This window comes from Manacus vitellinus, unplaced genomic scaffold, assembly GCF_001715985.3.
Source record: "Manacus vitellinus isolate BGI_N305 unplaced genomic scaffold, ASM171598v3 scaffold_36_pilon, whole genome shotgun sequence".
In the NCBI taxonomy this organism is placed as follows: domain Eukaryota; kingdom Metazoa; phylum Chordata; class Aves; order Passeriformes; family Pipridae; genus Manacus; species Manacus vitellinus.
This window is the reverse complement of record NW_021940508.1, coordinates 7,538,710-7,551,655: the sequence shown is the minus strand read 5'-3', so window position 1 is coordinate 7,551,655 and position 12,946 is coordinate 7,538,710. Positions and strand designations below refer to the sequence as shown.

General features: G+C 43.6%; 1 protein-coding gene across 1 annotated transcript in view; it reads left to right on the top strand.

Moving 5' to 3' along the window:
• Positions 1–430: 430 nt before the first annotated feature.
• DNAI1 (dynein axonemal intermediate chain 1) overlaps positions 431–12,946 on the top strand; it is a 141,416-nt gene continuing 128,900 nt past the window's right edge. Inside the window, exons 1-2 of the mRNA XM_029961550.1 lie at positions 431–613; positions 12,825–12,887. Coding sequence (XP_029817410.1) covers positions 581–613; positions 12,825–12,887 — 96 coding nt within the window. The 5' untranslated portion in view covers positions 431–580. The remainder of the gene's footprint in view (positions 614–12,824; positions 12,888–12,946) is intronic.

Sequence of the window (12,946 nt, the reverse complement as noted above, 5' to 3'; positions counted from 1 at the left end):
GCCGCCCCGCCCCCTTCCTGAATATTCATGAGGAGGGCGGGACCACACGCACTAATTGGGGCCCGGATGGTGGGCTACGCGGCCACGCGCTTTTGAATATTCATGACATGGGTGGGGCCGCTGTCAATACTTTGGGGGGCGGATGCTGCGTTCCCTGAGGCGCTTCCCCCTCTGGAATTTTGATGAAGTGGGAGGGGAGATCTCCTGTTCAAGGTCCAGATGCTCCGTTCTCCGCGGCCCCTACCATTTTTTGAATATTCATGAGGCGGACGGAGGCAGTACCACAGCGGCCTGGCGGCGGCGCTCCTGTGGCCCCGCCCTATTTGAATATTCACGAGGGCGGGGCCGCTCTCGCCGGTTCGGGGCCCGGATGATCGGTGTGCAGCGGCCGCCGGGACGTACCATTCCCTCCCTCGGGGGGGAGCGCGGGGGCATGTGAGGAATCGTCTCGTCCGCCCGCCGCTTCCGGTGCGTTGCCATGGCTGCCGCGATCAACTTCCGGCCGGCCGGGTGGGCGCCGTGAGGGGCGGCCGTGAGGGGCTGTGAGGGACGGCAGGGGCCACTGCGGTGAGGAGAGGCCATGCCTGCCAAGGCGGCCGACAAGCGCCGGCAGGTAAGGGCTTGCCGCCGCACTCCCGTGGCGACAGCGCCGTGGTGACGTCACCATCGGTGCCATGACGTCACCCGCCCGAATGGCGTCACTGCAGAGCCTCCTGCAGCGGGGACGGCGGCCCACAGGAGGGAGTGGCGCTGTGCGCCCGCTGTGGCCCCGCTGTGGCTGTACGGCCTTCGGCTCCTGCTCTGAGCGCTGCCCCTGGTGTGATGCCAGCGATGACGTCACTGTCCCCGGAGTCGCTACACGTGACGTCAGCGTGTACAGCCCAGACCGCTTCCCTCTGGGCTCACAGAGTCACAGAATTGTCAGGGTTGGAAGGAACCTCTAGAGACCGGATTATCCAGTCCAACCCCCCTGCCAAGGCAGTATCACCTGGACCAGGTGACACAAGAATGTGTCCAGGTGGGATTGGAATGTCTGCAGAGAGGGAGAATTCACAACCTCCCTGGGCAGCTGTTTCAGTGCTCTGCCGTCCTCAACACAGAAAAGTTCTTCCTCATGTTGAGGTGGAACTTCTTGTGTTTTAGTTTATGGCCATTGCTTCTCATCCTGTCACTGGGCACCACTGAAAAGGGTCTGGCACCATCCTCCTGGCACCTGCCTTTGGGATATTTGTATGCATTGACGAGATTCCCCTCTCAGTCTTCTCCAGACTAACCAGGCCCATCTCTTGCAATCTTTCTTCATAAGAGAGATGCTTCAGACCCCTCATCATCTTTGTGGCCTCTGCTGGACCCTCTCCAGTAGCTCCTTGTCTTTCTTGTCCTGAGGAGCCCAGAACTGGACTCAGCACTTCAGATGTGGCCTCACTAGGGCCAAGTAGAGGGGCAGGATCACCTCCCTGGACCTGCTGGTCACACTGCTGATCCCATTCGCTTTCCTGGCCCCCAGGACACACGGCTGGCTCATGGTCAACTTGTCAACTATCAGGACTCCCAGGTCCTTCTCTGCAGAGCTGAGAGATTGAACTGAGAGCTGAGGTTGCCCCACTGAGCTGTAACCTGCAGGGCTGGGTGCAGCAGCAGGGTCAGCACAGTCCCCCTTGGCCCTGCTGACTGCCTGGCTGCATCAGGTTGTGTCACTCTGTCCCTTCTCTGGGGTGTGGTGTCACCTGTGGTGTCACCCTGTGAGTTCTCTGGCATTTCACAGCTATTTGGGCAAACCAGCACATCCCAAAGCTGCAGCACCTCCCCACTCTGTGCTGTTCAACCCTGTCCTCAGTTGCCATTGTCAGGCCGTTTCATCACACTTCCAGCATAAGACACCCCTTCCAAGGCAGATTTTAATGCACTCAAGGTGTGTCCACCTGCCAGAGAATCTCTTGGGGTCACTGAGCAGACAGGATGAAATCCCTTTCTTTACAAAGTTTTAAAAAATTCTTTCAGTTGTACCCAGCTGTAAGTTTTGCCACTTCCCTTCTGTTTTAATATTTGGTCTTTCCTCAGTTCAGACAATGAAATGGAATCATCTGCTGCTCTTCCTGGCCCTAACTCTACGGTGCCATGAGGTCTGTGTCTGTGAGACCTCACTGGATTCCTTTGGGCTCTGTGTGGACATGTCTGCATGCATCCCCTCGCAGGATGAAGGGATCAGCCAGATTAATTCCTGGATCTGATCTACTCCTGCACTATCAAAGTGTTTGATTTAAAAGCAGATGATGGCTGGCTTGTAAAACCCTTTTGTTGTCATGTTTAGGCCAACTCCTACGCATTTGATCCTTGGGGTGGGAGGAAGAAGGTTGGCATAGGTGTCCCAGAAGTGACTGAGAACAAGGAACCTACTTCCTCTGTCCAGAACACATGACAGAAAGCAATAACTGATCAAGGGAAGTGGAAGGAAAAAAAAAGAGGGATCAGTGTGACTGTCCAGAGCTGTAGGGTGATACCTGAGCTCTCTGGGCAATCCTTCAGGGTCTGTGAGGGAGTCTGAACAGCAGGAGCTCTTTCAGTGAGGGAGCAGCAACCCTTGCTGCTTATCTGATCACCTCCTACCCTTTGCAGACAGCAAGAGAGAGAGGATCACTGTGACATTCCCGATCTCCTACTGAGCACTAGTAATTAATGAGATACAAAGGGCTTTATAAAATTTACAAAGGACACAAACTCAAAACCAAAACCCACATCCAGTCCTAGATAATGAAGATGTTTACAGTAAAATTATAAAATCCAGTAATAATGGTACAAACTAAACCTGGGATGAAATGCTTGCTCTGAATTTCAGTTTCTTTTATTTCCAGAATTTTCACATAAATATTTTCAATCATTTGCAGTCGCCGTTATCTCAAATGCTCTGAAACAAAGAAGCTTTGATTAACATGTTATTTGAAAAAATTAATGTGCTGCAAAGGCATTAATTTTATTTTAAAGCTCTCAAAACATCATAAACTGCTTAAACTCTTAATATATTTGGCTTCCCCCATAACTTTCATTACAACAACTTAAAAGACATTAATTATAACTCGTTCTGTATTGCCTTTCCTATGTTTGCCATGAGATTATTAAATCTGATTGCTGTTTCATGGCCTTTTATTTCCTAGAATATTCTTGCAGTGGAAGAATTGTGTGCTTGACTAGCTGGCTCTGGAATCCAGAGGCTTTTGCCTCATTTTCCCTGACTCAAAATACAGCCCTCATCTCAGTGGCTTTGTGATTCTGAGGAGTGAATACCTTTGCACTACTCACTGTCCAATCAGGGCCTGATGTTTGATATTTACTGGGCTATAGTGGCCACTGTAAAATTAATTGGTGAGTCAAGGTCCACATTCTGGTTCTTGACAAGAATTTTACTGTAGTTTATGCTCTTTTTACCTGTCCCTGTGCTCTTCATTCCTCTGTTTCTTATATTTTGCTTTATTCTGCTCTACCTCTTAGGTCTGTCACTGCTGACTGCTTTACTTTTGAAAATTTTGTTCCTGTGATTTTTCTCAAAGCTGAGATACTTAGCTGTACACTCCCAGGTCCTTCCCTTTTACCACATGTCACTTCCAGCTCCTCCTCTGCTTTCATGACTCCATGTTCTTCAAGAGCTTTGTGATCAATTCTTGTTTTCTTCTTCTTCTCTCTTATGTAGTGGTTGCCTGCTCTTCTTCTCTGCCTGTCTTGCATCTACCTTCTCCTGTGACACCAGTTTCTTTCTTTATTTCACTCTTTTTTTCTTCTTTATCCAGGTGACCTCTGCCTCCAGTTCAGTGTCCAGCCACCTGATGGGTGAAAATATGTCAAAGTCAGGTTGACCATCAGAATTAAAGTCTGTGACCTCCCAGATGAACTGCTTGACTCAATCTAACCTTAATTATAACCATCTTTAGGATTTTGTATGTTCGTATACATTAATAACAAATGTGTTTCAATGCTCAAAGTCTTAAAATAGTTTTGTATGTCTGGATCTTTGTGTTCCCCATACAGCCTTGGAAATAACAATACTTATGTACGCTCTGTGCTTCAACAACACCCTTCCTTTCACATCTGAAGTGTGCTATGCACAATTGAGCTCAACAGCATTTTGTGAGGATGTAGAATTATGGAAAGGCATAAGCCGACTTTCCTGGATCAGGCTGAAGGGAATGGATGAATGAGATTCTCAGCTCCCCTGAAGAATGAAACCTTGAGTATGGCAAACAGGACAGCCAGAAATGGGGTGTTTTTAAAAAACGCTGACCTGTGTGGCAGAAGTTGTTGGTAGGGCAGGGTGTCAGTCCCATGTGTGGTGCTGGGTGGTGAGAGAAAGTGGCCAACAATTTTAAGATTGCTTCTTTGAACATGTTTGCCAGGTGTGCTGCTGGAAGTGTTTGTTCCAGATTTCCATGCCTTTGCTATTTGGTGTGTGGCTCAAGGAAAAGCCTTGAGTGGGGAGTGGAGAGCACCCTGTGCTACGGTGTGTGTACCTCTGTGGCTGAACCCAGGCCAGGGAGAAGCAGGGTTTGGTTATGGTTTCTTAGCTGATACTGACTTCTCGTTTACAATGTGCAAAAACCAGACTATCTGGTCTTATCACTTTAGGGTCAACCCCGCTGTCAGAAGCAGGTCACTTAAACAGTGTAAAGAAAGCACCTGAATTTGGACAGCAAGGCATTTCTTGTTACACCTGTGGTCTTGCACCCACTGACAGGTAAACAGCATCTTTGTTGTTCAGTAAGTTAGAAAAGAGAAACAAAGAGACCCCCTCCCCAACCATGCAACAATCAGAGGTAGTTTACTTTTTTTTTTTCTTTTCCTTTATTGTTTTCCCCAGAAAAGGCTTTTTAAGGTGCTTACTTGTTCTTAAACCTGCATTAAACTATCCATGGAATATAAAATAAACACTCTATTTAGTGCCTTTCAGAAAACAGTATAAAATGTATTGGCAAATAGCTCTTAAATTGGCATCCCTACTGTGTGCAAATGGATGTCTGCTGCAGGGCAGGATGGAAGTCACTATTTTTCCTTTGACTTTGTTTTCATCTGTGCTTCTCTGCTTCTTTTTGCCAACTGGTGGTTTACTGTGGAGTTTGCTAATATTCAAAACAAGAGTAAAAAGCTAGCAGGAAGCTTATTAAATGCTTTTACAGAAATGTCAAGCTTAGCTCTTATGATGTCTCTACCTCTTCCTTTTAGAACCCTGCAAGCAGCTGTGTGCTTCTCCTCTTTTTTTTTTCCTCCAGATTACTTGTTAACATCTGTGCTGTGCTGCAGAGGAAGTGGGAATGACAATGTCTCTGCTCAAGAAGATGAAGTAAACTTAGCATGAGCATTCTGTGATTGTGTTACGGTGACAGCTAGCATGAGGAACAGAAAGGCTGCAGAAATGTCTCTTTAAAAATGATCTTTAAAAATTATAGTGTGGGTTTGTAATTGCCCTGATGAGTGTTTCATTAATATGTAAACGATTTTCAGCCCTTGGAAATATTACTTAATATGAACTGACACTTCAGCTTGGCAGAGTGACCAACCTGCATCATCCCTGCCTCTGAGTTTTCTGGCATTTTAGTCTGGATCTGCAAATACAGATCTACTCGTCCAAACTTATGCTTTAAACGTAGGGAGAAAATTCACATTTCTCAAGGAGATACTGGGTTGTGGTGTCTGGCTCTTCACCATGCAGTGAACCCTTGCAAGATCTAGTCTGGAAGGGGCAGTTTAATCTGACAGGATGGGGGAAGGATGTACCAGCCAGCAAAGGCTATACTGGGGGCTTTTATCCTGGATGGCAGGACACCACATGTGGTAACATCATTCCATCTCCTACTTGGTTAGTCAGGCAGGCTTTGGATCTGAATGTGAGGGATGGATGGATTTTTTTCTTGAAGGATTTCTGCAGGCACTAGTTCAGGATTCAGTCTGGTTCTTAAATAAACACTTGCTCTTGAGAGTAAATCTCTGCTTCCTAGGTCGCCAAGACAATTTATTTACCACCAGCACTGCCACTGCCAAGTCAGAGGTTTTCTGCGGAACAGGATGAAATAGCTGAAAAGTAGGGCTGCAGAAAATAGCTGTTCAAAAGAAAACAGATGTGATTGTTCCAGGACTTGGAAAAAACTTCAGAGCTTTTATCTTCACCTGGGAAGGCAGGTACTGATAGTCCTGTCTGTCTTGTGTAAACTCAGTTAATGAGTCTCAGATCAGCAATTACTGGCTGTCGCATCACCAACAAAAAGAAAGAGCAATAATCACTGTAGATGAAGCAAGAAGAGCAGGACTCAGATGTATGGTTATGATTTTTTATTTTCCTCACTGCAGTACAATCCGGAAACATGTTACTAGGGTGTTGAGTTCAAAACTTCCAGGGGACATTGCATCTCTTTGATGCTTGCCTTCCTCTTATATGCTTTAGGGATGTGGAAATAAGATAGGTCTTATGAAATGCCAGCCTACTAGTGCTTGGGTTTGGTGTTTTTTTTTGTTTTTGTTTTTTTTCATTTATGGCAATGCTATTTGGAAAATAGCCACTAGTTTCTCCTTATTTTAGTTTTCCTGTTTTATAACTAAAAAAACCTTATATATATATATTGCTGAAACATCCTACCTAAAAATACAATTAGATATGCTTGTTGAATATCTCAGCAACAGGAAAACATCCTGTTGAAAGACTTGAGTTTGCAGCTATTTGTACCTCTTGGTAGCTTGTCTGATTTACAGGGAACTGTGGCAAGGGAAAGGAATATTTAATGGCTTTTAAAGCATCACTTTTCATCTGTTTCCTCTCTTAATTTGTATTATCCTGTCAGATTACTGTATGTTTGTGGTAACCAGTAGTCAATATGTCTTGTGCTGTAATAGATGTCTGTCCGAAGGAAGAATTCCTGGGTGCTGCTATGATAAACACACCCTGGAAAAAAGGTCCAGAAAGGAACAGTCACTTGAGTTTTCTATGTCCTTCATTTAAGTACTGTGACTGTTATGAGCTTCTTATGTCTTTTTACTGTTGGAACTCTAGTAATCTGTCATCAGCATAAAACATGATTAGCATCCCTAAATTCTGATTCTGGCATTTTCCACTGTAGCACTGGAGCGCCTCCCAGAGTGGCAAGGGTTATGATAGTGACCTGGAGGTGAGAAATTCCTTTCAACTCCTTGATGCCTGCTGCCGCCAATTCCTCAGTTCCTTAGCAACGTCTCTTTTTTTTGCTAATATATATTCCTCATGATTATTCACACTCCTCTTTTTGTTAATTAATATTATTTTTAAAACCAGGCATAGCAGCACCATTTATTAGGAAGATTTAGGAAGATACTTGGTTTTTTTTTGGTTTGGGTTTTGGTTTTTTTGTTTTTTTTTTGGTTTTTTTTGTTGTTTTTTTTTTTTTTTGTTTTGGTCGCAAGACCATCTTTATCTAGAATTTGCTAGAATGTAACTGTTTGGATTGAAATGTTCTTTGTTGGCTGTCTGACTTAGGCTAACAGTTACAAAAAAACCAACACCACTCTAGGTGTTGAACAAGGGAAACTAATATACTGGCAGTAACTTAACCTGCGAGAATTGACGTAAGCCAGGGAACCTACGGAAAACCAAGTGTGTCATTGTGGAATTAAGCTGTGTATCATAACGGCTGTGCCCAGTGGGATGAATTAAATGTTGCCCCAGCAACCTTAATTCTCACATTTTCTAACTTCCAAACACTTCTCTTTGAGATGCTAATATTAGTCTGTTAACTTTTTTTCTGTAGCTAATCTAACAGCAATAATGTGCTTGAATTTTAGAGATGGGTATGAAGGCCAGTAATTGTCGTAAACATCTTACCTAGTGAATCATAATGTTGATTCACAGTTATAGTTTATTTTTTGTTTGTATTGCAGACTTTGTGACCTCTTCCCTGTTGTACAAACACTGTGTGGTATGTCTGAAGTAGCTGTCAGAGTAAAAAGATTACACCTTTAATAATAGTTTATGGGTAACAGATTGACTGAGTAAAAAGAAGAATGAGGAAGCAATAACAATCATTCTGAGCCCTGGTGGCAGGACACAATCTACGTGGGTGCTATTGAAACTCTTTACAGGTGATGTGGCAGAGAAGGGATTTAAGGCAAGTTATGAAAAAGGAAATGTGCTGGCTTTGGAAAGATTTACAGGGAGCAGGAGCTTGCAAAAGCAATAGCAAATACCACCCCCCCCCCCCAAAAAAAAAAAAAGGATGTCAGGGCTGCCTTTTTCAGCAAATGACATGGCAGTATTACCTGTGCTATTATCTGAATTAGGAGTCAGAGTAAAAGATTTTGTTTTCTTGACTGCCCCATGTTTGCTCACCAACTTGCTTCTTGTAATAGTTTTAAACAGATCTCGTTTTGATGAGTTTCACCTACTGCTAATACTGCCAAAATACATGGATCTCAACTCATTTTTTTCATGTTTGTGTCACCTTTCAGCTGGGTTCCAAAAGTCTGAGGTACTTTGGGATGAACCTTCTGCAGCATAGGCAGTGGTGGCAGGAATGATGCTTGCATCACAAAGGATGTCTTCTGTTTTTTATGCTGACTTCTGTAGAGTTACAGTCTTTACCTTCACTGGCAGGAGTCCAGAATATCCAAAAAAATAAGATACTCAACTTTTTTTTGCTGTTGAAGTAAACCTCTGTGCTGTGAGGGATACTTTATCTGGGCAGGAGACCAGAACTTTGCTGAAGAACTCCAGAATAAGCTAAGAACCAACACCTTCCTAGACTCTGCTCCACCTCCCCAATAAACCTGTGCTCACCTGCTCCAGGCATGGCTGTCCTATCTTTGTGGAGCACACGTGGAAGAAAGCCCAAGGCCCACACTGGTCATTGTGTGCTGGCTCCCCTCTCTCCATCCAGGTTTAGCACACATTTAGGGTAGGCTAACTGTGTCCATACTGCACAGCGTTTCACCCAGGGATCTGCTTCTTAACAAGGTGGTTCTAAAGCGTAACTGTTCAGGTTGGAGAGGTGGTTGGAGTTTCTTTAGTTCAAAATACCTGAAATACCAAGTGTAATTTTATAGCTGTCCTGCCAGTCATGTGCTTGCTCCCTGCTCCAGGGAACTACTTCTCTTAGTTCTAGGGAGACCCAAAGCAACCTGCCACAGTCAGCAAGTAGAGGCTTTGTAGAAAAGTAGGAATGAGGCAAATGGAGAAGGGTGGTAAGTCCTACTGACTGATGCAATGAGACCTCTCCCTTGAGCACCCTCTCCCAGTCATACACAACTGGATGTGGTACTCTCAGCTATCCTCTGATAAAGGTTAAAAACATGCATAGGGTCAAAGTTAAGTCTTCCAGAGCCTGGTTCTGTTTTTTTGTAATAGTCTGTAAACTTTGTTACACTCAAAATCTTATTTATGGGCAAAGAGAAGGCACATCTTATATATATAAAACTAAAAATTTCATGTGAGTGTGACTGAAATCTTGGTCTAAACATTACTATGTACTCATTACCGAAAATAAGGTCCAGATGTACTCATTACAGAAAATAAGAAGTACTTTTGTGCAAAAAAAAAAAAAAAATTGATAATGAGACTGCAGTTAAAGCTGTTGCATGCAGGTTTCTCAGTTTCCACCTGTTTTCTGGTAGTTTGATCCCCCTTCTTCTGTTCCTTTGTATTCTAAGGTCGATGGTTTTGTTTTGCTAGTGGCAGTGGTGTTGGTGGGCATATTATAGCAAGTTGTCAGCATCTGGGTCCTTCACTGGGTAGGATAAAATGTCGTGATGATGGCTTCTTCTTCACTCACTTGGAGTTTCCTTTATGTTAGCTAATATATTTTCACATGTTTCCCTTTCTTCATTGATCTGGTATTCCACATTACACCTGATGTTACTGAATATGATGGTTTTTAAGCATTCTAAATACTATTTTTTTGTTTTCTTTGCTACCCCTAAACCCAGTTTTGTTCAGTTCCCCTGTCTACAGATCTGCATTTCTCTAACTGGCCAGTGGTGAGATGCTTATTACAGCAGTGGGATCTCTAATGTCAAGTATGTGCCCCATCTCTTAACATCCCCTCCCTGTATTCCTCTGTGCCACATCCTGGGTCTCGTCAGGGTCTCCCTGTCGTACCAGACCTGTTCTTCCTCAAAAGGGAAGAAGAGGGGCAGTCACTGATCTCTGTGGTGACCAGTGACAGGACCTGAGGGAATGGCCTGAAGTTGTGTCAGGGCAGGTTTAGGTTGGATATTAGAAAAAGGTTCTTCACCCAGAGGGTGGTTGAGCACTGGAACAGGCTCCTTGGGGTAGCGGTCACAGCACCAAGCCTGACAGAGTTCAAGAAGCATTTGGATGATACTCTAAGGTACAAGGTGTGACTCTTGGGGATGATCCTGTGCAGGGCAAAGGATTGGACCTGATGATCCTTGCGGGTCCCTTCCAACTCAGCATAATCTGTGATTCTGTGATTTTATATCATTAAGTTACAGTCATAAAATCTGATAGTACTGTACAAAGACAAAGGAAATAGAGCCAATTAGCCGTAAGTGCCTGGTTGATGAGAAAAATTGTTCATGCTCTACCCTACAAACCCTTTATGGTGTGGGAAGCAGGTCAGGGTTTGTGCTGCTTCCTTCAAGTGCAATTGTAACTGTAGCTTTTTTTTGGATTTTAATACAGTTGCAGATATTTATTCACAGGTGGCTTCTTGGATTATGTTAATTGAAATCTGTTCAACTGCCAAAACCAATTACCTTCAGCTTTCCTTTTCAATGCCTTTGCTGCTGGATAGATGCTTTTATAGACTCATTTACAGAGGCTAATAGTGAGAAGGCTTTGTTTCATGTTTTAAATTAAGAGTTTGATTTTGATTTGGATCTGAATAAAATTCTGCTCTGAAAATCTGTTTAAGTCACATCTAATTCACACGTGGCATGGTCCTTGTCACATAGGATGCTCTGTTGCCCATTGCCAAACAGTCACATAGGGGAGACAGGACAGCTGCACGATCCAGTGGTCTCAGTAGTGGTTGTGACATGGGAGCTCTTATACTCTCTGCTCCACTACGAGCCCTCTGTGGGACTATAAAGGAAATGTTATATCTTTATTTTCTCCACCTGTGTCATAACAATTTGTATTGCAAAATGAGGCACATTTTTTAAGCATAGAAATGTGTTAGTCTGCTCATTTTTCATTGCTTTTAGTATGTATCTGCTCGAATGAAAATAATCCCTGATGCCTTGTTGGTAACAGCAGTTTTATGTTTCTTAGCTTGTACAAAGAGAGATAACACTTAAAGACACAGCTTCACGTCTTTGCTGCAGTTTGTTTTCCTCTGAAAATATTTCTTTTCTGAATTATTGTTGTCAGATCTTAGCAAGTAGTGGGGCTTGAGAAACAACGCTTGGGGGTACTGGGTCAAAGTCATTATGGCTGCTTAACTGTTTAACACATAGGAAGTAGGTGGTGGAAGTGAATATTCAATTTCATAATGAAGGGGAATCATGAGGGGAGTGTAGGAATCTCTGTAGAGACTTGTGCTCCTTAAAGTGTTCATAAGACACGTGGAAAAGAGGATGAAGAATAGATATTATGATAAAGCTGGGCTTTCCAGAAGAACAACTAGGAAAACCAGGTGAGAGCAGCAAGTGACATACTTAAAAAAGCAAGCAGCTGTTTTTTTCAGTACCATGTAGTGGTACCATGGGAATCCTTGCTGTGGAAGTTGTGAGTGCTAAAAATGTGCATGGATTCCAAAATGACTGAATAAATTTGTGGGGAAAAAGGTTCACTGATATGAAGTAAAAAGGGTAGCATTTCAGTTCAAATCCCTGTGGCAAGCTGAGAGGCCATCCTGGAGAGAATAGATGTCTCCTTTTGAATCCTGTTGGTGAGAGATCCTTGGCTAGGTGGACCTTTGATCTGAGCTGAAAGGCACACTCTAACGTTCTTCCAAAGAAAATCAATCAGCCCATGGGAGCTTACTTTCCCACCCCTTCATTTTCCTTCCCTGTCCTCTAATATCCCCTTCTTTCCTGTCACAAAGTCAAACACTTTCTTCTGACTTACTCCATACCACCAAATGTTATTTGAGATCCATCCTGAAACTGTTCTTGCCAAGGTTTCAAATATTATCTCCTTTGTTTGATATATCATCTCTTTCTCTCTCTCTCTCTCTTTCTCTCTCTCTCTCTCTCTTTGCCTTCTGGATTCTTGATCCTGTCTCTCCCTCAGCATCTCCTGAAAAGGATCCTCTTCATTTCCTCTCCCACTTTCTGTTAAATTTTCACATAGCTGTTGGTGGTACCCTTCTGTTATTCCTTAAACTCTGGGTAGTCTCCTTCTATAAGGCTCCCTGTAAACAGCTATATAATTGTTTTCCTTAAAGCCTGTCATAACAGATTTTCTGTGCTTTGGTGTGTGCAGGGAGGTTGGCAGTGGTTAATTTCCCAGCTGTCCACCAGTGTTTTCCATGTTTTTGGAGCACTCATGGCTTTGTGGATGTGGTTGTGCTGCCTTCAGGCTCACTGTGCCATGCAAGCCCTTGGGGCAAGAGCAGCCTTTTAGTGTGTTTGAGCAAGGCACTAGAGCTCCATGTGTGGGACATTTGGGTGTATCACAGACAGGCAGTAACTAGGATAGAGCCTGACATTTATTCATGCTGATAAACTGCTGTCTCGTGTTATAAAAGCGACTGTCTTTCATTCAGATAATTTATAAACAGAATGCTGGTATATTCAGCCTTTAAAACATACCACTGGAGCAAACATTAATAAGCACGTCAAACTTTTATTCTGCTTTGGTTAAATTAAGAAAAAAGATGCTTTGAAAGTTTACATTGGATATGTTCTCACTTCAGGATGTAAGTGGACCTTCAAGAGGAAAGGCATCAAAGGCTGGTAAAGCCGGATCTAAAAAACGGGTAAGATCCACAAGTCTTAGAAAATGTTTTTTCCTTCTTTAGCTTGAGGTGCAAAATAG